General features: G+C 43.7%; 1 protein-coding gene across 1 annotated transcript; it reads left to right on the top strand.

Moving 5' to 3' along the window:
- Positions 1-171: 171 nt before the first annotated feature.
- CD59 (CD59 molecule (CD59 blood group)) lies at positions 172-22521 on the top strand. Its single transcript, XM_023653832.2, has 4 exons — positions 172-379; positions 6889-6972; positions 9526-9627; positions 22249-22521. The coding sequence occupies exons 2-4, from the start codon at positions 6906-6908 to the stop codon at positions 22461-22463; spliced, it is 384 nt and encodes a 127-aa protein (XP_023509600.1). The 5' UTR covers positions 172-379; positions 6889-6905; the 3' UTR covers positions 22464-22521.
- Positions 22522-22853: the final 332 nt, after the last annotated feature.

Raw genomic sequence — 22853 nt, forward strand, 5'->3', positions numbered from 1 at the left:
GTGTCCTGGAACAAAATGCAGAGAAGGCCCTGTAGAGGAAGCTGCAGACCTATGTGGTTTAGAGAGTTCTGGGAGATTGTCTCTGGCAGCAGGACCTCAAGGTGGCTGGGAGGGGCTGTTCATTATGATGATGTCTTTCTGTTTGTCTCTCCCTGCTGATGTAATTACTTCTCTGAACTCAGTGACTGATCTCTGTCTAGGCAGCTCAGTGTGTCTAGGCAGCCATGTGCGTCCAAGGTGATAAGAAGGCAGAAGTCCAGGTCCTGGACACCCCTAGCCACAGGGTAACGTTAAGGTACTTGTGAGTTACCCGCCCCTGGTGAATGAAAGCAAGATCCACCCAGTGAGGCTCTGCAAGTGACCTGTTGCCTTGGGACAGGTAACTTCATCCCCTGGGCCCTCCATTAACCTCCTATAAAATGGGAACATTGGTTTTAATTTTGAGGACACTTCTAGCTTTAAAGTTCAGCAGCCTCTAAGGCCCCAGGCTCCCACGAGCAGGAGCTATCCTCCCGGGCATCTGTAAATCTCGTGGAAATCCTGCTGGCATAAAATCTCTTCTCTGGTAGCCTCAGCTTAACTCACTTATTTCAGAAGCTGAACTCACAAGAAGCCTGTCTGCCAGAGCGGTTAGCTGTGACTAAGAGCTGAGCCCCGGGTTTAAACGCTGCTCTGCCGCGTCCCAGTTCCGACACTGGCGCACATACTAGTTTTCTATTGCTGCTGAAACAGGTCGCCACCAACTGAACGACTTGACACGAGAACTTTATTGATCCTACAGTTCCGTTGGTCAGCAGTCTGACGTGGCCTCAGGGGTCAAATCAAGGCGGCAGCCGGGCTGTCCTCCTTGCTGGAGGCTCGTGGGAGAATCCCTTTCCTTGCTCATTCAGGTTTTTGGCAAAACACGATCCTTGTGATGGGAGGACTGAGGTCCCATTTCCTCAGTGTCAGTTGAGGACCATTCTTGGCTTTGAGAGGGCACCTGTATGCCTCGGCTGCGACCCCCTTCCTGTGTCTTCAAAATCAGCATGGTGGGCCAAGTCCATCTCACTCTGTGCGTCTCTGTCACAGACTCTGCTGCCTTCCTCTTCCTCTGCAAGCCCCTGTGTGAATACATCGGGCCCACTGGGTAACGCAGAATAGTCTCTGTACCCTTAACCTCATCTACAGAGTCACTCGCCATGTACGGTTGCCTGTACTCACAGCACCTGGGATTAGGACATGGGCATCCTTAAAGAAAAGAGGTGGCCCTTATTCTTCCTACCGCAGCTGCTCCTCATCCCTCAGTTTCCTCTTCTGATAAATGGAGGCAGAGATTACATTTACTTTACAGCATGGTATGAAGATGAAATACAGGTGACGTGTCAGAAGCACCTGGCATAACAACTAGCCATAGTATTTGCTCACTAAGTGGAAGTGGATGCAGAAACAAGGGCCAGCCTCATGGCTGGCATTCAGGGACTATGGTCCCAGTGTAACTAAATGGGCCCCTAAAAGGAAAAGAGGCCTCTAATTATTTCATCAGAACTAACAGCTGCTTTACAGCCCTGTTGGGAGAAACATTTCCAAGCCTTCTAAAGGAGCCTCTGCCCTGTCCCAGGTCCCCCTGATCCGTGCTTCTCAGTGTGGGCCTGGTTACACACACAGATTCTCGGGCCCTACCTCAGACCTGCTGCATCAGAACGTCTGGGGTGGGGCCCACTGCTCTGTGTTTAGCAGCTCTCCAGTGACTCTGATGTCCACTGAAGCTTAAGAGCCAGTCCTGTCTTTCCAGTCTTTAGCACTAGTTGGTGTCCACCTCACTAGATTGTGAGGCTCTTCCGAGGGGACCTCGCCTGGCTCAGCAGTTGGCAGCCCCGCGCCCAGCACGGCCCCTGCCTGCGGCAGTTCACACATGGTGCTTGTGGAGATGGCTGGGGGTAGGCATTGAGGCTGAAGCTATTCTGAAATAGAAACATGCCCACCAGTGAATTCCTTAAGTTTATTTAAGTTATGTCATGAAATAATTGGTATGTTAAATGCTTTATGTTCAGATTTTTTTGGCTTATTTAGCTAGCTAGCTAGACAGGTAGAGAGGGGTAGATAGATGTTTGGGGGACTGGTTGCGGTTTGTGGGTGGACAGTAACATGTCTTTGTTTCCTACCTAGAATCATGAAATCCAGGCTCGCACTGTCTATAAATTTGTTCCTCAAAACATTTTCAAGAACTTGATTGGGGATGCCTGTATTTCTAAATCACCTTGTGGCTTTTTAACCTCCCCTTACATCTCAGGCGGATGGCAAGGAATGTGTAATTGTCAGGTTGGTTTAATGGTAGAACAGGAGTCTTCAGGGCTTCAGAGGGCTTTTGTTTTAACCCCCTGCTGCCCACTGCAGGACTCTTTCTCAACATCTCTCGTCTGTGCTGTCTCCTCTCTGAACATTTCCAAGTGATGGGGCGATTTGCACATTTCACAAGGCGACTTGCATTCCAGAGGTGCTGGCGCTTTGCACAGTGCCTGGCACATGGCGGGGAGAGGGGACACACTTTAGGGAGCCAAGAACGCCTCCCTCCTTGACTCTCATGCCGTCTTTGGAGATTACACAGAATAACCTCTTCCTTCCTGCCCCAGTGGCCCTTACCATATGTGAAGACAGTAACTGTCTCTGACTATACTTTTTCAAATAGAATAGCCCTGGTTTCTTCAACCATTTCTCCCAGCTTCTACAACTGTTTATTTTGCCATCATGATAACTGGAAGAAATTCATAAATCTGGCACCCAGAAGTAAAGATATTATTTCCCAGTTGGGAGTGAGCCCAGGACAGAGTACCCTGGACTGTGTGTGCCTTTGTCTGCTTGCTTTTCCTTAAACTGCCACGTAACGTTGTAGTCGATAGTGAACTTTAAACCCTCAGATCTTATTTTTATGTTTTATCATTCTATAACATTATTACCATTGCACAAATTAGGAATCAAAGTAAAATGTTGACTGTTTTAAGGTTATATAAATTGACTGCAAAGGGGCATTAGAACACAGGTCTCTCTCAGGACCACTAGAAAATCTCCCCAGCCTCGTTTTTACAAATGCAGGGTGGGACTAAAATAACTATTTTCAGACAGACTTAGGAGAATATACATACATGAAACATCTTTTACCTCAAAGTAGCCAATTTTGAGAGGTGGTGTGTATTTTTTATATCTAATCAGGTTGAGTAGTAGAAAAATAAAAAGTTAAGAAACTGCAAGTGAAATGATACTTAAATACATTAAAATAGTCTTCTGTCATGTTGAGAGCTCTTTCTATAAAAATGTTCATTGTTACGAAAATATATTTAAGGGGGCTGGCCCATGGCCTAGTGATTAAGTTCATGTGCTCCGCTTCAGTGGCCTGGGTTTGCAGGTTCGGATCCCAGAAGCAGACCTACACCACTCATCAGTCATACTATGGTGGCAATGCACATACAAAATAGAGGAAGATTGGCACAGATGTTAGCTCAGGGCTAACCTTCTTCAAGCAAAAAAAGAGAAAGATTGGCAACAGATGTTAGCTCAGAGCCACTCTTCCTCAGCAAAAACAAGAAAGAAAGAAAGAAAGAAAGTAAAGAACATATATTTAAGCATAAATAAGCTGCTCATAATTCTACCATTCTGTTAACCACATGTTCCAGAATGTTCAGAAATGTTGATACAGTACTCTAAGCATTTTTTGTATGTGTGTATGTATGTACATGTATTTTTTTAAGAAAAATTAATAAAATTATAGCTACTTTTAAATTGGCTTTTTCTTAATCCATTGTTAACAGCCTTCCGTGTCTGTTATTCTTCATGGCTACATCATTCCCCACCATGGAATTGTACCAAAATTTACTTACCTTCTTGTTGGAGATGTATGTTGCCAAGTTTTCACTCTTTTAAAATGCTTATAAATCCTTGACTGTTTACTTATTTCTGTGATGAAAAGCCTATAAGGAGCACCTCTAAAGGAATTCCCTTCAGAGTCAACTGCAGAGCCACCCAAGGAAATCTGTCTGTCTTTCCTAAGGCTGACTTTGGGCTGTTATACAAGCTCCAGCATTTTCCAGTAGGCTCGCCCATCTTGCTCTGTGGACCTTTTTCAGAATGACTTTGGGCTGTTTCCAATAATTAAATCCACAGTGTCAGTGAGCCCTGATATGTTTAGAGAACAGTTAGAGTGGGGGCCTTCTGGTGACCTTGCATGTGAGTGTTTGGTGTGAGTGGATTGGAAAAGTCGTGGCAGTCCCTTTGATTTGTCCACCGTCTGGTCTACCCTTGACTTCCAGTGTCATTTGTGTGTTTAAAATGGAGGGTGTTTTAGACCAGGAGGAAGAGTTTCAAACCATGAGTTTCAGTTTGTTTCTTTTCAAATTCTAAAACAGATTTGCCAAAAGATAGAGGATAGATGACTACTAATGTAATGTATGGATTTTTCCTGATATTTCTGATTATAAAAAGAGGTTTGGTTCATTATAGAATATTTGGGGAAAATATGGCAAAAAGTGAGGAGTGCTGGGAGCTGCCTGCCTCCTGTGTGGGGGCCTCAGATCAGGGCCTGCCTCTCCCTTTCCACTTGCAGCAGCTCTCAGACCCAGGCCCTGTCTAACTTGAGTGTGTAAATCATCCTTTCTTCCCAGAAACCTCTGGGCGAAAGGAACCAAGCAGGCTGCCAGGCTGGGGCCTGGCTCACGCTGCCTGTGGAGACAGCTGTCAGTCCCTTCCCTTCACTCGTCTGGCTCCAGGCAGAGGGTGTCGCAGGGTGCTCAGAGTGCCAGCAGGAGGGCCCGGGGCCTCTTCCTGATCTACCAGGGTACAGAGACCTCAGTTCTCAATCTCTCAGAGTTAGGGAACAAGAAGAAAGTTCCCTGGAGAGTCAGGTGCTCAAACCCAGAGGGTAGACAAGCCTGTCTGATTTAGGGCAGGAGTCTGTGTGTGGCCGGGCGAGGGGGCCAGAGTGAGGTAGGAAGGGGTAACATCCACCACTTTCCCATGACAGACTGTCCAGCACACACTCGTTTTACCTCACCTGATTCCCACAGTGCCAGGAAGCACCTGTGCACCTGCCTTTGTCACAGGTGAGAAAGTGAGGAAGCACCTGTGCACCTGCCTTTGTCACAGGTGAGACGATGAGGAGCAGCTGCCGAGGCAGAGCCACACCTACACCAAGTCTTCGCCCCTCCAGGGTCCACGCTCTTAGTCACTGCCTTGAGCAGTGGCCCGTCCTCTCCTTGCAGGGTGTCTGTGGCAGCTAACCCCCCAGGAGGGTTAACACAGACACAGGGACATTGGTAGGCTGTCTGTTCAGAAGAAGCCAGCTGGAAGTGGGGGTTACTCAACTGCAGCAAGGCTAGGCCTTTCCTTCCTGGGTCCCGCTTGTCAGAAAGTCACCGTCTTTTCCCCCAGGCGTGAGTCACTCCAGGCTTTCTCCTGTGGGCAATGCTTGACCCTGCCCTTTCTACTTCTCAACCCTCCCTGACCTTCATCAGCCAGTTCCTGAGCAGCAGATGACCTTCAAAGATGAAATAGGACATTCCTAACCTAGAGGAGGGTGAGGCCCACCCACCAAGAGCCCCATCTGTCTGCCAGGCAGGGGTCCTGGCCCGTGGGGCTCGGGAGAATAGTATGTGGAGCATCTTGGTTTGGAGGAGCTCTTGCCTCCTTGCTTCAGAATGGATTCAGGGACAGGGGGCGGCGGGCCAGGTAGCAGACTTCTTAGATCTTCTGCTCATGGTTTGGACTTAGGTGAGTAAAAACCTCCACGGGGGTCTCCCTGTGGCCAAGTGGTTAAGTTTGTGTGCTCCGCTTCGGCAGCCCAGGGTTCACAGTTTCGGGTCCTGGGTGCGGACATGGCACCACTCATCAAGCCACGCTGTGGTGGCATCCCACAAAGAAGAACTAGAAGGACCTACAATTAGAATAATACAACTATGTACTGGGGCCTTGGGGAGCAAAAAAAAAAAAAGAAGATTGGCAACAGATGTTAGCTCAGGGCCAATCTTCCTCACCAAAAAGCATACCTTAAAAAAAAAAAAAAAAAAAGGGATAACTAAAATGTCGAGTTAAAAAAAAACCCCAAACCTCCCTGTGCCTTGGCTTCCTTAGCAGGTGAAAGGAGGCTGGAGGCGCTTCAGCCTCCCCCTCTTCTCCCCTGATGCTCACTGCTACACATCGAGGCATTAATGCAGTGGGAACTGGTCATCAAAGTTGCCTGGACCCCTCTTTACCTCCGCAGAGTGAACAAGGAGGTGTCCTCATCACACTTGCTAAGGGGAAGCCTGAGCTTCCGGGCCCGCTAAGCCTTTGCCTCCTGTTCTGCTGCTGAGTGCACGCCAGTGCCCCCAGAGTCACCCCTTTGTCTGACACACTTGGTGACGTGGCCCTCGAGGCCTGCTCAGCCAGCAGCTTGGGGTGGGGCCAGCAGAGTAGGAGTAGTAGCGGCTGTAGGAAGTCCTTTTCTTATGTTCTCATTTGGCTGCAGAACATTCCTGGGGAAGACGGTGCTGTCTCCACTGCACAGGAGTGAGCCCAAGCTTGGAGGGACTGATTTAATCCAGGGCACATGGCGACTGTGGGTGAGAGCTGGGGCTGCCCGGGCACAGTTGCCTCAGGGCCCAGCTGCCTGGATGTCCCACAGCTGCCTTCTCACGGGGACTGGCAGCATCTCTTCAGTAAGCTGAGGTCTCAGGGCAGGAGGGGCCCAGGCACTGCCCCACCTGAGAGCACCCCTGGGTTCGTGACCCTGGGTTCTAGCCTGGTAGGTGTCATGCTTTCTTGGCCTGCTGTCTCTGTCTCCGTGTTTCCTGAAGCCTCCTGGCCTCCCCGCTCCCGGTTTCTGAGACACCCAGCAGCAGTTTCTTGGTTCCTGAAGACCCTTTGTGTCCCTCCTTCCAGGCTCTGTGACAATCACAATGGGAAGCAAAGGAAGGTTCGTCCTGCTCGGGCTCCTGCTCATCCTGGCTGTCCTTTGCCGTTCAGGTGAGTGGGCCAGAGGGCTGTGGATCGGGACCATCTAGGCCACCTCGCCCACAAACTTCCTTTTTTTCAGGCCTCAGGAAGACTGAGCTGATGCCTCAGGCCTGGCTTTGGCTCTGTGCTTCCAGTGTTACAGGTGCAGTTAGCTGACAGCTCCTTCCTGAGTTACAGCCCATCCTGGGTCAAAGAGCTGCTTTTCAGGGTGAGGAGGGCACACTCAGCAGCTTGAGTTTCACCTCACTCACCATAAGCTGCTGGACTCTCCCTGAATGCCGTCTGTAGAGTGCTGAGCTCAGTACTTCTGCCTGGGGCTCTCCATTGTGCTGACAAGGATGCTGATGACCACAGGCGAAGCGGCAGAAGCTGGTGCTTACAGCTTTTATGCGCCGATCGCCATCCTAAGCGTCTCACGTGTATTTACTTATCTAATCCTCACATCAACCCTAAGGAGTAGGTACTCTTTTTTTATTACCATGTTGCAAATGATGAGACCAAGACCCAAAGAAATTAAATAACTTGTCAAATATCACACAGAAGTGGTCCAGTTGGAATCTGAACCCAGACAGCCCGCCCCTGGTGTCTGCTCTTAACTCCTTCCCTGGGCTCCTCCTGGCCCCCGAGGGAGCTGTGTGTTCCTGAGTGTCACCTCTGCAGAACACGAGCACCCATGTGACTTGCTTGCTCCATCCTAAGGGCCAAGTGTCATTTTCTGCCTGTGTCATGTTGGTGCTATGAATTTTTATTTTGTGGGGAGACAAAAGGAAGGAGCAAAGCAATGAGCAATAAAAAAGATAGCTGCCATGTGGAGCACGTCTTCTGCATTAGTAGCTGCCACGTAATTGAATGCTTATTATGTGCTAGGGAAACCCCACCTTATTTAATCCTTCCAGCCATCGCAGGAGGGGTCAGTGCTATTGTGCCCATTTTACAGTTGAGGAAACTGGAAGGAAGAAACTAGACCAAGGACACATTTGAATACCCTCTCCCTTTCCGAGAAAAAAGAGAAAGTGGGCTCCCCGCCTGCCCCATCTCTGCTCATTCTGGCCAGTCGGCTGAAATGTGGGTCACCTATGTTATGACGCGGCTTTGCTGTCTCAGTGCTTCGACCCAGAGAGTTTCCTGCCATTAGTGTAGCCTGTTTCTACTCAATTCCTGGCGGTCTGCATCTGTTTATGGAGCAGGCTTGAGTTTGGGTTCATCAGCTGTTCTGTGACCAGTCTCGGGTGCACTTCAGCCCTTCCTCAGAGAGTCAGAGTGTGAAGCAGATCCCCTCCACCCTGGCTTAGTAGCTAGAAAAACAACAGTCACTGCTGACTTCTTGCTTGCCCCTGACCTGGATCCCCACACAACTGGTGCTGTTTCCTTCTCTTTCCCATTCGGGACGATTGGAAGAACGCCATGGTTAAGCCAAGCTTGGGTTTCAGAACTGGCAGCCTGGGTTGCCATCCAAGCTCCCTCCCTTAGTAGTTCTGTGACTTTGGACAAGTTAGTTAATGTCTTCATCTTAGTTTTCTCTTGAAAAATGGGGATGGAGACCATGAGCCTACCTCCTGTAACAAGTCTATGAAGACTGAAAGCCTAGCACAGAGATGCACAGATATGGGGACACTGAATGAACCTGCGAGCTATGGCTGTTTCTGCCCCACAGAAGTTCAAGACGCGACCTTTGGTTCCTCTGTCTAAAGATTTGTCAAGACGCCAAATGAGCTCCGGCTCCAGCCAGGAGAAAATGCACTCCTGTGGCAACCTTTCCAAAGGGCCTCACAGACAGCCAGGCTGGAACAGCACCCCCTCTTCCGTGCTCTCCTCTCACGCATGTGTACACACATCTGGAGCAGGGACGAGGCTGTAGAATTTGCCTCTTTGTCCCTTCTTATTCTGGCTCCCCTCTCACGCAGACATGGCAAATGCTGGCAGGAGGAGAAGAGGCAGGGGCCAACCGAGCCCTGTCCCCAGGGAGGGGCTGACTCCGGCTCTGTGTTTGCAGCGCTGTGGGTGTCTTTGGGAGAGTCACTGCACCTCTCCGGGCGTCTGCCTTGTCCTTTGTCTGCAGGGTAGGATTTTGGACTGATGTCTCAAGGGTTCGTCTATTAATCACGACCTGTAATGAGACTGTGTGCATTTTGCCTTTGGAAATGCCTTTTCACAGAGATGGGCACTGCCAAACACTGATCACTGGCCCATGAGAATATGATTTAATAGAGAATATTCATTGCTGGGAAGGCATTGATAGGATTCTGTTAGATTATCCTCTTGATAGTTTCCTTTTCATGCATCATTACATTGCAGATTAATCACTTCCAGGTGAAGGTAGGAGAAAGCTTTTTGAAATATGGCAGTTACCCTTGCACTTGCACTGGGGCCCAAAAAATACCACAGGAACTGTAGTTTGAGCTTGGAAAATGTATCTGCTGTCGATGTATGTGGGAACGGCCACATGCTGTGCAGTACAGGCTCCTGTCCCCTGCTCATGGAGATGGTGGGCTTTCCTCCGCTGCCGGGAGGGCGAGTCAGTGCTGTCTAGCAGGTCCTGACGGGCGTTCTTGCTGATTCTAGGTCACAGCCTGGAGTGCTACTCATGTATCAATCCAGTTATATCCTGCGATATCAACATGACTTGTTCATATAATTTCGACGCATGTATCTTGGTCAAAGCCGGTAAGAGCCTCCCCCTTGCCTCCCCTCTAAGTTTAACGGGATGGTGAGAGTCTGGGAAAAGATGCATGACCCTCTCATTCTCAGTGGACTTGTAGTTAATAAGTCAGAGCTACCATTTCATAGCACTGGTTGCATGTGGCACTAAGCATTCGCCATGCATTTTTAACTTCACACTTCCCACCTACAATTTAGGGTAATCTTTTATTCTCGTTTGATAAATGAGGAAACTTGAGGTTCAGATTAAGCAAGAGACTAAGGTCAAGTAACCAACTCAGGGTCTTACGTGGGAATCCGTCTAATTCCAATGCTTGTGCTCGCTCCAGCTGCGCTGGCTCCCTCGCAGACTTCTGAGCACCTGAGCTTGTGGCTGGGAGGCAGGGATGAAGAAAGGAGGCGATTATGATGATGACAGAAGCCTGTTCAGCTATCACAAAGGACTTCATTTATACCTGTGTCTTATCCCGGGGGTACTCAATGCAGACAGAATCCTGAGGGGACTCGAGCTGAGGTCAAAGGGCAAGCAGGAAGGAAGGGGCCTGGAGGGAAAGGCGTTCCTGGGAGAGGCAACAGCAGGTTCCCGGCGCTCATGGCCTGGGGGTGGGGGGGACACGCTAACATCGTCATGTTCTGTCGGATCTGCTTTTTCCAAATTGGTTAGACTGTGGAATCTCCATCTCCATAAATCCCATTAAAATAGGATTTAGGAAATGGTGGACAGAGGAGAGAAACCAGCGAAGCCTTGCCCTCGTCTTGCTGGGAGTGGCTCTGGATGGAATCCATGTGTGGGAATGATGCTGGTGAGCGAGGCTGTTTCAGGACCTCCTCAGTGGATGTGGTAAAACCCCAGACTTACAGCTCTAGCAGATAAAACTAAGAACACCCTTGAAGATATTTCACTCTAGTACCCTCTCCCACAAGCTCTCCCATATCAACAAACGAATGCTGAACATACAGGCAAGTGCATAAAGGCTTGGGAGACCCACAGGCTCCAAACAACCTGAGCGAAAGGAGGAGAAGGTTAATTTCCCCAGAAAGGAGAAATCCCTCAATAAGTAAGGACAAACTAGAGTTATCCTGTCTAAAAAATAGTAGTGTCTGATAATTTGATATAAATTCCTAGAATGCAGCTAAAATTCCAAGCCCTACGTTTGAGATCCTTGATCCTGTGGGGACAGTTCCTCTGCCACAACTAGAGGACCACATTAATGTGTTGTTAATGTAGAAAGTGTAGTGAGGCTCCAGAGAGAATGTTGTCACGCTCTCCACAAATATTTGAGCACCAATTACATGCGAGCACAGAACCCTGGTTCCTAACCTTGCTCATCTGCGTCTCTTGGACCCCCACTACAAAAAGTATAGTTTCCAAATGAGAGAATAGAGGTGATAACACGTGTTGAAGAAGTATTAGATGAGCAATTAGGAGCTCTGCGCTCTGGGCTCTGTCCTGCCACCAGTAGGTTCTTTCTGCCTGTTTTTATTTATGAAGTGTCTGTGTTGGATGGCAGCGATGGGGAGAGGGAAAGACGGAAGGAGACTAGAGCCAAAATCTTTTTTTCCGGCTCTCAAATCCCATTGTTTCCATCAGAATTATTAAACTTTTATTTTAATTTGTTCCAACTTTATTGAAGTATAATTGACTAATAAAAAGTGTATCTATTTAAAGAGTATAGCATGATGATTTGATACACATACATTCTGAACTGATTACCATAATCACTCTAATTAACATCTCCATCACCTCACATAGTTACCTTTTTTAATGTGATAGGAACACTTGAGATCTACTCTCTCAGCAAATTTAAGTATACAGTACAGCATTTTTAGCTATAGTCACCAAGCTGTACATTACGTCCCCAGAACTTACTTATTCATCTTATAAGGAATTATTAAGTTTTAAAAACGATTAATGCAAACAAGAAGACACCCCTATTAGAATGACCAAAATCCAAAACACCGACACCACCAAATGCTGACAAGGATGCAAAGCAACAAGAGTTCTCATTCACTGCTGGTGGGAACGCAAAACGGTGCAGTTTGGCAGTTTCTTAAAAAACTGAACACACTCTAACCATACATCCAGTGATCATGCTCCTTGGTATTTATCCAAATGAGTTGAAAACTTATGTCCACACAAAAACCACCCAGATGTTTACAGCAGCTTTATTCATAACTGCCAAAACTTGGAAGCAACCAAGACGTCCTTCAGTAGGTGAACGGATGGATAAACTGTGGAACATCGACAATGGACTAAAAGGAAATGAGCTATCAAGCCATGAAAAGACAGGGGAACCTTGAATACCTATTACTAAGTGAAAGGAACCAGTCTGAAAAGGCTGCATACTGTATCATTCCAACTATATGACACTGTGGAAAAGGCACAGCTATGGAGACAGTAAGAAGGTCAGTGGTTCCAGGGGCTGAGGGAGGAGGGATGCGTAGACGGGGCACAGGCTTTTAGGGCAGTGAAACTCCTCTGTGTGAGGTTGTAATGGTGCATACATGTGTGAAACCCCATAAAATGTTCAACACCTAGAGTGAACCCCAGTGTAAACCATGGGCTTTGGGGGATGATGATGAATCCGTGTAGACTCATCACTTGTAGGAAATGTTCCACACTGGTGAATAAAATCTATTTTTTAAAAAGGAAATATGAATTTTAAATATTTTTCTTATTCTCATGAATATAAGTCCCGAAACTTCAGCTAGACATGTGAAAACAGCAGTTTTTAAAATACAGACACTCTGACCTTACAGTCAGGCAGATATTAACAGAGCATCTCAGTCCCCCTCCAGCTCTGATGAACCTCGCCTGGGAGAGGCAGGGCACACTGTCATAATCATGAGTCAGGGGCCAGGCACTGCCTCAGAGAAATCATTTAACTACTCTGGCCACATTTTCCGCCTGGTTGTTGAATGGGAATAGCCATCTCTTGGAGCCAGTGGAGCAGTTAGAGGAGAAAATGGATGTGATAGTGCTGGGCAGATTACACCTGGAAGAGAGACAGGGGGTATGTGTTAATTCAGCCACTATTTACTGGCGTGCTGGCCAGGTCCTGGAAGTACACAGCATGTACCTAGAATCTGGCAGAAGCCTCTGATGACAGTGCCAAGCGATCATTGCTGTCATGGCCCTCTGGATAAGGGGCACACTTACGGCTGCCTAGGACAGTTGGGGACTGTTGCTTGGTCAAGGTAGACTCAAGCCAAACCTTCAGAGAGAGTGGGGAGGATGTGCCAAGCAGAGAGAGAAGCTCCAACATTCCAGCGACTGTTTGGGGGGTTCTGAGAGCAGCCTTGATGGGACGCTCACCATCATACGGTTGATATGCAAATAAGATGATTCAGGTAGAGCGCTTGGCTCACTGCAGGACACAGAGTAAGTGACTAATTAGAAGCAATTATTAATAAATTACTCTCTGCTCTCCCCAAGCGGTTAGGCTTCCATAATTAAAATTCTGGTAGCTTTAATGCCTTCCTGATTCCAATGTCTGATTAGTTAGCATTACACGAAGCAGGAACTCGTCCTATTCCCCAGCATTCCTCTGTACAGTAGGAGAAGCATCCACTGAAATACTCATGACCAAGGAAGTAGAGCCATGGGAACACTCTCTCTGACCTCTGCCACTGGACTGAACTTCGGTAAAACCCAGTGCAAACACCTATCCCCTCGAAGTGGGTGGGAGGGGTAAACCTGCAGTTAGGAACTTACAAGTTCTGTTCCAAGCTATACATGAAATTGAATAAATTAGTTATAAACCTTAAATAAGAAAATAGGCATCTGTATTTTTCTCTTTCCAGCACAGAAAATAAGAAAATCATTCCAGGGTAAGGACCATACCTTCTCTATTTTTTTTTTTTTTTTTTTTTTTTTTTTTTTTTTTTTTTTTTATTAATGTTATGATAGATTACAACCTTGTGAGATTTCAGTTGTACATTTTTGTTAGTCATGTTGTGGGTACACCACTTCCCCCTCCGTACCCTCCCCCCACCCCCCCTTTTCCCTGGTAACCACCAATCAGATCTCCTTCTCAATATACTAATTTCCACCTATGAGTGGAGTCATATAGAGTTCGTCTTTCTCTGACTGACTTATTTCGCTTAACATAATACCCTCGAGGTCCATCCACATTGTTGTGAATGGGCCAATTTCGTCTTTTTTTATGGCTGAGTAGTATTCCATTGTGTATATATACCACATCTTCTTTATCCAATCATTAGTTTCTGGGCATGTAGGCTGGTTCCACGTCTTGGCTATTGTAAATAATGCTGCAATGAACATAGGGGTGCAACGGACTCTTGAGATATCTGATATCAGGTTCTTAGGATAGATACCCAGTAATGGGATGGCTGGGTCATAGGGTATTTCTATTTTTAACTTTTTGAGAAATCTCCATACTGTTTTCCATAGTGGCTGTACCAGTTTGCATTCCCACCAACAGTGTATGAGGGTTCCTCTTTCTCCACAACCCCTCCAACATTTGTCGTTCTTGGTTTTGGATGTTTTTGCCAATCTAACGGGGGTAAGGTGATATCTTAGTGTAGTTTTGATTTGCATTTCCCTGATGATTAGCGATGATGAACATCTTTTCATGTGTCTATTGGCCATATTCATATCTTCTTTTGAGAAATGTCTGTTCATGTCCTCTGCCCATTTTTTGATCGGGTTGTTTGTTTTTTTGTTGTTAAGCAGTGTGAGTTCTTTGTATATTATGGAGATTAACCCTTTGTCGGATAAGTGGCTTGTAAATATTTTTTCCCAATTAGTGAGCTGTTTTTTTGTTTCAATCCTGTTTTCCCTTGCCTTGAAGAAGCTCTTTAGTCTGATGAAGTCCCATTTGTTTATTCTTTCTATTGTTTCCCTCAACTGAGGAGTTACAGTGTCTGAAAAGATTCTTTTGAAACTGATGTCAAAGAGTGTACTGCCTATATTCTCTTCCAAAAGACTTATTGTCTCAGGCCTAATCTTTAGGTCTTTGATCCATTTTGAGTTTATTTTGGTGTGTGGAGAAAAAGAATGGTCAATTTTCAATCTTTTGCATGTGGCTGTCCAGTTTTCCCAGCACCATTTGTTGAAGAGACTTTCTTTTCTCCATTGTAGGCCCTCTGCTCCTTTGTCGAAGATTAGCTGTCCATAGATGTGTGGTTTTATCTCTGGGCTTTCAATTCTGTTCCATTGATCTGTGGACCTGTTTTTGTACCAGTACCATGCTGTTTTGATCACTGTAGCTTTGTAGTATGTTTTGAAATCGGGGATTGTGATTCCGCCGGCTTTGTTTTTCTTGCTCAGGATTGCTTTAGCAATTCGCGGTCTATTGTTGCCCCATATGAATTTTAGGATTGTTTGTTCAATTTCTGTGAAGAATGTTCTTGGGATTCTGATTGGGATAGCATTGAATCTGTATATTGCTTTAGGTAGTATGGACATTTTAACTATGTTTATTCTTCCGATCCATGTGCAAGGGATGTCTTTCCATCTCTTTATGTCATCGCCTATTTCTTTCAAGAGAGTCTTGTAGTTTTCATTGTATAGATCCTTCACTTCCTTGGTTAAGTTTATCCCAAGGTATTTTATTCTTTTCGTTGCTATTGTGAATGGGATAGAGTTCTTGAGTTCTTTTTCTGTTAGTTTATTGTTAGTGTATAGAAATGCTACTGATTTATGCACGTTAATTTTATACCCTGCTACTTTGCTGTAGTTGTTGATTATTTCTAATAGTTTTTCTGTGGATTCTTTGGGGTTTTCTATGTATAAGATCATGTCGTCTGCAAACAACGAGAGTTTTACTTCTTCGTTACCTATTTGGATTCCTTTTATTTCTTTTTCCTGCCGAATTGCTCTGGCCAGCACCTCCAGAACTATGTTGAATAGGAGTGGTGAAAGTGGGCACCCTTGTCTTGTTCCTGTCCTCAGAGGGATGGCTTTCAGCTTTTGTCCATTGAGTATGATGTTGGCTGTGGGTCTATCATATATGGCCTTTATTATGTTGAGGTACTTTCCTTCTATACCCATTTTACTGAGGGTTTTTATCATAAATGGGTGTTGGATCTTGTCGAATGCTTTCTCTGCATCTATTGAGATGATCATGTGGTTTTTGGTTTTCATTTTGTTAATGTAGTGTATCACGTTGATTGACTTGCGGATGTTGAACCATCCCTGTGTCCCTGGTATAAATCCCACTTGATCATGGTGTATAATCTTTTTGATGTATTGCTGTAATCGGTTTGCCAAAATTTTGTTGAGGATTTTTGCATCTATGTTCATCAGTGATATCGGCCTGTAGTTCTCCTTCTTTGTGTTGTCCTTGTCAGGTTTGGGGATCAGAGTGATGTTGGCTTCATAGAATGTGTTAGGGAGTTCTCCATCTTTCTCAATTTTCTGGAACAGTTTGAGGAGAATAGGTATTAAGTCTTCTTTGAATGTTTGGTAGAATTCTCCAGAGAAGCCGTCTGGTCCTGGACTCTTGTTTTTGGGGAGGTTTTTGATTACCGTTTCTATTTCCTTACTTGTGATTGGTCTATTCAGATTCTCCATTTCTTCCTGATTCAGTTTGGGGAGATTGTAGGAGTCTAGGAATTTGTCCATTTCTTCCAGGTTGTTCAATTTGTTGGCATATAGTTTTTCATAGTATTCTCTTATGATCTCTTGTATTTCATTGGTATCTGTTGTGATTTCTCCTCTGTCATTCCTGATTTTATTAATTTGCGATTTCTCTCTTCTTTTCTTGGTGAGTCTGGCTAGGGGTTTGTCAATTTTGTTAATTCTTTCGAAGAACCAACTCTTTGTTTCATTGATCCTTTCTATTGTCTTTTTTGTTTCAATATCGTTTATTTCTGCTCTTATTTTTATTATTTCCCTCCTTCTACTGACTCTGGGCCTTGTTTGTTCTTCTTTTTCTAGTTCTGTTAGGTGTCGTTTGAGGTTGCTTACGTGAGCTTTTTCTTGTTTAGTGAGGTGAGCCTGTATTGCGATGAATTTCCCTCTTAGGACTGCTTTTGCTGCATCCCAAATGATTTGGTATGTCGTGTTCTCATTTTCATTTGTCTCCAGATAATATTTGATTTCTTCTTTAATTTCTTCAATGATCCATTGTTTGTTGAGAAGCGTGTTGTTTAGTCTCCACATTTTTGCACCTTTCTCTGCTTTTTTCTTGTAGTTGATTTCTAGTTTAATAGCGTTATGATCAGAAAAGATGCTTGATATTATTTCAACTCTCTTGTATTTATTGATGTTTGCTTTGGTTCCCAAAATATGGTCAATCCTTGAGAATGTTCCATGTGCACTTGAGAAGAATGTGTAACCTGCTGTTTTTGGATGAAGTGTTCTATATATATCTATTAAGTCCATCTGGTCTAATTTTTCATTTAATTCTATTATTTCCTTGTTGATTTTCTGTCTGGATGTTCTGTCCATTGGTGTTAATGGTGTGTTGAGGTCCCCTACTATTATTGTATTGTTGTTGATGTCTTCTTTTAGATCTATTAAGAGTTGCTTTACAAATTTTGGTGCTCCTGTGTTGGGTGCGTATATATTTATAAGTGTTATGTCTTCTTGGTGGAGAGTCCCTTTTATCATTATATACTGTCCCTCTTTGTCTTTCTTTATCTGTTTTGCTTTGAAATCTACCTTGTCTGATATTAGTATAGCGACACCTGCTTTCTTTTGTTCATTATTAGCTTGGAGTATTGTTCTCCATCCCTTCACTCTGAGTCTGTGTTTGTCTTTGGGGCTGAGGTGTGTTTCCTGGAGGCAGCATATTGTTGGATCTTGTTCTTTGATCCATCCTGCCACTCTGTGTCTTTTGATTGGGGAGTTCAATCCGTTTACATTTAGAGTGATTATTGAGACGTCATACCTTCTCTATTTTTAAACCTCCAGCGTCTAGCATGCAATCTTGGCACATGGATAGTTATTTTTAGAGGGAAAATCTACCATAACTCCTCTCTCTCAACTAACATTTTCTTTTTAACTTAATATAATTTTTCTAAATATTAAAAAATAACTATAAGATACTTGGCATATATGTTTTGGGCCTTTATTTTCCTGTGTGTGCAAAAACTGGGGTCATAATGGCATGTTCTTTTGGAAACTTTTCCTGTGTTACTAATTAGTCCAATGATTTTTTTTCTTTTTTTGAGTGAGGAAGATTGGTTCTGACCTTATATCTATTGCCGATCTTCCTCTTTTTGCTTGAGGAAGATTGTCCCTGAGCTAACATCTGTGCCAATCTTCTTCTGAGTTCTGTGTGTGACACCTGCCACAGCATGGCTTCATGAGTGGTGTGTAGGTCCACACCCAGGATCCAAACCTGTGAACCCCAGGCTGCCGAAGTGGAGGGTGCAAACTTAACCACTCTGCCACTGGGCTGGGCCCTAGTCCAGTGACTTTTAAATGAAGTTTAAAATATTTTAAAAATAAATGTATCTGATGGCTTTTTAAAAAATCTCAATCCATGCAGAAATGTATAAATGGAGAATAGTCCTCTGAGAAGGTGACACTGTTAAATTACTTGGGAATCTTTCCAGAGAAAACGAATGCACTTACCATTTTTAAAAAATGTTTAATGTCTCTTTTTCATTTATTTCTGCTCCGATTTTTATTATTTCCTTCCTTCTACTGATTTGGGGCTTTGTTTGTTCTTCTTTTTCCAGTTCCTTTACGTGCACTCTTAGATTGTTTATTTGAGATTTTTCTTGAGGTAGGCCTGTATTGCTATAAACTTCCCTCTTAGAACTGCTTTTGCTCTATCCCATAAATTTTGGCATGTCATATTTTCATTTTCATTTGTCTCCAGGTATTTTTTGCTTTCTCCTTTAATTTCTTTGTTGACTCAGTCATTGTTCAGTACCGTTTTGTTTAGTCTCCACATATTTGGGGCTTTTCTGATTTTCTTCCTGTAGTTGATTTCTGGTTCTATACCACTGTGGTCAGAAAGGATCTGATCTTCTTAAATTTACTTTTCGATCTTAAATTTATTGAGACTTGTTTTGTGGCCTAATATGTGATCTATCCTGGAGAATGTTCCATGTGCATTTGAAAAGAATGTGTATTTTGTTGTTTTTGGATGGAATGTTCTATATATATCTACTAAGTCCATCTGGTCTCATGTATCATTTAAGGCCAGTGTTTCCATTTTGCTCTTCTGTTTGGATGATCTATCCATTGGTGTTAGTGGAGTGTTAAAGTCCCCTACTACCATTGTGTTACTGTCTATTTCTCCTTTTATGTCTGTTAATAATTGCTTTATATATTTAGGTGCTCCTATGTTGGGCACATAGATATTTACAATTATTATATCCTCTTGTTGGATTGTTCCCTTTATCAGTATGTAGTGCCCTTCTTTGTCACTTGTTACAGTTTTTGTTTTAAATTCTATTTTGTCTGATGTAAGTATTGCTACCCCAGCTTTCTTTTCTTTGACATTTGCATGGAGTATCTTCTTCCATCCCTTCACTTTCAGTTTGTGAGTGTCTTTAGGTCTGCAGTGTGTCTCTTGTATGCAGCATATATATGGGTCTTGTTTTCTTATCCAATTGGCCACCCTATGGCATTTGGCTGGAGCACTTAGTCCATTGACATATTTAACATAGCAATTGATGTGAATGTTCTTAATGCCATTTTGTTACTTTTTTCTGGGTGTTTTAGTACTTCCTCTCCATTCCTTTCTTCTTTTCTTGCTCTCTTCCCTTGTGGTTTGATAGCCTTATTTAGTATTATGTTTGGTTTTCTTTCTCTTAATTTTTTGTGTATTTATTATAGGTTTCTGGTTTGTGATTACCATGAGCTTCATCTATAATAACCTATGTATATAGCAATCTATATTAAGTTGATGGTCTCTTTAGTTTGACCTCTTGCTAAAAGCTCTAATTTTAGTACTTTTGTCTTTTGACCTTCATATTATCTTCATAGGTGGTTGACCTGCTACCTTTACTGTATTTTTGCTTTTACCAGTGATTTTATTGTTTTATATATATATTATTTTCTTATCCCTATTTGTGGTCTTCCCTTTTCCATTTAAATAAGACTCTTTAGCATTTCTTGTAAGACTGATTTCTTGGTGATAAACTCCTTTAGTTTTGCTTGTCTTGGAAGCTCTTTCTCTCTCCTTCCATTCTGAATGATAACCTTGCTGGTTAGAGAATTCTCAGCTGTAGGTTTTTTCCTTTCAACACTTTAAATATATCATGCCACTCCCTTCTAGGCTGTAAGGTTTCTGCTAAGAAATCAGCTGATAGCCATATGGGGTTTCCTTTGTATGTAACTTATTGCCTTTCTCTTGTGGCTTTTAGGATTCTCTCTTTATCTTTAAATTTGCACATTTTAATTATAATGTGTCTTGGTTTGGGCCTCTTTGGGTTTATCTTGTTTGGTACTCTCTGTGCTTCCTGTCTGTTTCCTTCCTTAGGTTAGGAAAGTTTTCAGCTAGATAGAATCAGAGAATAGATTCTCTGCCCCATTGTCTCTCTCTTCTCCTTCTGGGATACCTATAATACAAATGTTAGTCCCTTTGATGTTGTCCCAGAGGTCCCTTAGACTATTCTCATTCTTTGTAATTCTTTTTTCTTTTATCTGTTCAGCTTGGGTGATTTCTCTAGTCTTTTTTCCAGCTTGCTGATCCATTCTTCTGTATCATCTACTTGACTATTGAGTCCCTCTAGTGAATTTTTCATTTCCAGTATTGTATTCTTCACTTCTGATTGATTCTTTTTTTATATTTTCCAGTTCTTTGTTGATGTTCTGAGTTCATCCATTCTTCTCCCAAGATCAATGAGCATCCTTATGACTATTAGTTTGTATTCTTTGTCAGGTAGATTGTTTATCTCACTTTCATTTATTTCTTTTTCTGAGGTTTAGTCCTATTCCCTGACTTGGAACATCTTCCTTTGTCTCCTAATTTTGCCCCTTTTTCTGTGCTAATATCTATGTACGGGGTGGGTCAGCTATATCTCTTGATCTTGGAGAGATGACCTTATGTAAGAGTTGCCTTATGAGGCCCAGCAGTGTGCTCCCCTCTTGTCACCAGTTCCAAATGTTCCAGGAGTGCATTTTCAAATTTTGTGAGGAACTGCCAGACTTTTCCAAAGTATCTGCACCATTTTACCTTCACACCAGCAATGAATGAGGGTTCCAGTTTCTCCATATCCTTGCCAACACTTGTTATTTTCCAGTTTCTTGATTATAGCCATCCTAGTGGGTATGAAATAATCTTCATTGTGATTTGTATTCTCCTAATGACTAATGATATTGAGCATCTTTTTGTGCACTTATTGGCCATTTGTATATCTTCTTTGGAGAAATATCAACATTGTTTGCCCATTTTTTATTTTATTTTATTTTATTTTATTTTATTTTTGGGGTTTTTTTTGGTTTGTTTGTTTTTGTTTTGTTTCGTTTTTGAGGAAGATTAGCCCTGAGCTAACTGCTGCCAGTCCTCTTTTTGTTGAGGGATACTGGCCCTGAGCCAACATCCGTGCCCATTTTCCTCTACTTTATATGTGGGATGCCTACCACAGCATGGTGTGCCAAGCGGTGCCATGTCCGCACCCAGGAACTGAACCAGCAAACCCCAGGCTGCCAAAGCAGAACATGCGCACTTAACTGTTGTGTCACATTTTTCAATTAGGTTGTCTTTTTATTGTTGAGTTGTAAGAGTGTGTTATATATTCTGGATACTAGACTCTTATCAGATTTATGATTTGCAAGCATTTTCTCCCTTTTCGTGCATTGTGTTTTTATTTTTTTTTTCTTGCAGGGGAAGATTTGCCCTAAGCTAATATCTGTTGCCAATCTTCCTCCTTTTTTCTTCTCCTCTCCCTACCTTAAACCCCAGTACATAGTTGTGTATAGTTGTAAGTTCTTCTGGTACTTCTATATGAGCCATTGCCACAGCATGGCAACTGACAGATGAGTGCTGAGGTTCTGTGCCTGGGAACTGAACCTGGGCCACTGAAGCAAAGCATGCTGAACTTTAACTGCTGGGCCATCAGGGTTGGCTGTCTTTTCATTTATTTTTTGATAGTGTCCTTTGAAGCAAAGAAGTTTTTAATTTTGATGAAGTTCAATTTATCTATTTTTCTGCATTTTTTTTTAAACTCAGACTCTTTCCACATCAGCATGCACAGGCCTTATCTGCATAGACTTCCATTGTATGTAACTCTACCATAATTTCTTCAAATGATTTTTATTAATGGACTATTTGTCTTTTTGTCTTTTAGTTTCTTGATGTTAAGATATTACTATAGGGCCCATTCTTGAGCACATATCTTCTCCCCTTTTAGAAGTAACTTCATAGAGTAAATTCTAGAAGTGAGATCTGAATCACAGGGGGCATATGTTTGAAAATCTTGGTAAATCTCTAAAACATCAGTATGATTGCCTGTTGTCTCCCATACGCACACAACTGTACTGACTCTGATGAGACTTTGGTTTTATGGCAAAGTTCCCCTCAGAGCTGTATTATCATTTGCTTCATTGCTTCCCTTGACAACCCAACTGGGAGGCACGTTATTGCCCCGAGGTCTTCTCTTCCACAGGATAAGTTCCGAGAAGTAGACCTGAGGGTTCTGAGGCAGCTACAGAGCTTTACCCACTTGCTTGCTTATGGTTGCATGTCTCCCCCACAGAGGTAGGAAGACATTACTACCAGTGTTGGAGGATGGAAGACTGCGAGTGGGACTACATTTCCAGTGCCTTAGGGGAGACCAAGCTGACATACGAATGCTGCCAGAAGGACCTGTGTAACACGGAGAAGGAGGAGAGCGATACAAGCCACTTGTCTGGGAGAACAACTCTGCTGGCAACCCCACTGCTGGCAGCAGCCTGGAGCCTTTGTCTCTAACTCAGCACTGGAGGGCTTCTCTGGAACTCCCTGTTTCTTATAAATAAGATAGTCCTTATTTCCTTTGGTGCTGCGTTCCAAAGGCTTTATATTTTCCATCTGCATCCTGTTGGGAAAGACTGAAACTAGCTTGAGCAGCTTGGATAAGACAGGAGGGGCTCAGAGACTTTGAAGACCAGTCCTGTTTGCAGAGAAGACCCGTTCAAGGGAGAAGGTTAAGAGTGAAGCACACATGCTTTGAGCTAGGTTATATGCTTCTTCCTCTGCTCTTTGCAGTGACAGCTTGAGTGGATTCTCTGCATCCTCAGTTGTTTCCCCGATTCTTGGCGTGGTTAGACAGGATATAATCAGTGATTTTTGGGAGTGGGGCAGGGAAGTTCTTTTCAACAG

The sequence above is a fragment of the Equus caballus genome, chromosome 12 (genome assembly GCF_041296265.1).
Source record: "Equus caballus isolate H_3958 breed thoroughbred chromosome 12, TB-T2T, whole genome shotgun sequence".
NCBI classification, from domain to species: Eukaryota; Metazoa; Chordata; class Mammalia; order Perissodactyla; family Equidae; genus Equus; species Equus caballus.

Bases quoted from the DNA above. Each gene is read 5' to 3' on its own strand.
- CD59 (XM_023653832.2), top strand. From the start codon at position 6,906: ATGGGAAGCAAAGGAAGGTTCGTCCTGCTCGGGCTCCTGCTCATCCTG. The intron at 6,973-9,525 runs GTGAGTGGGCCA...TGCTGATTCTAG, and splicing joins GGCTGTCCTTTGCCGTTCAG to GTCACAGCCTGGAGTGCTAC. The intron at 9,628-22,248 runs GTAAGAGCCTCC...TCTCCCCCACAG, and splicing joins ATGTATCTTGGTCAAAGCCG to AGGTAGGAAGACATTACTAC.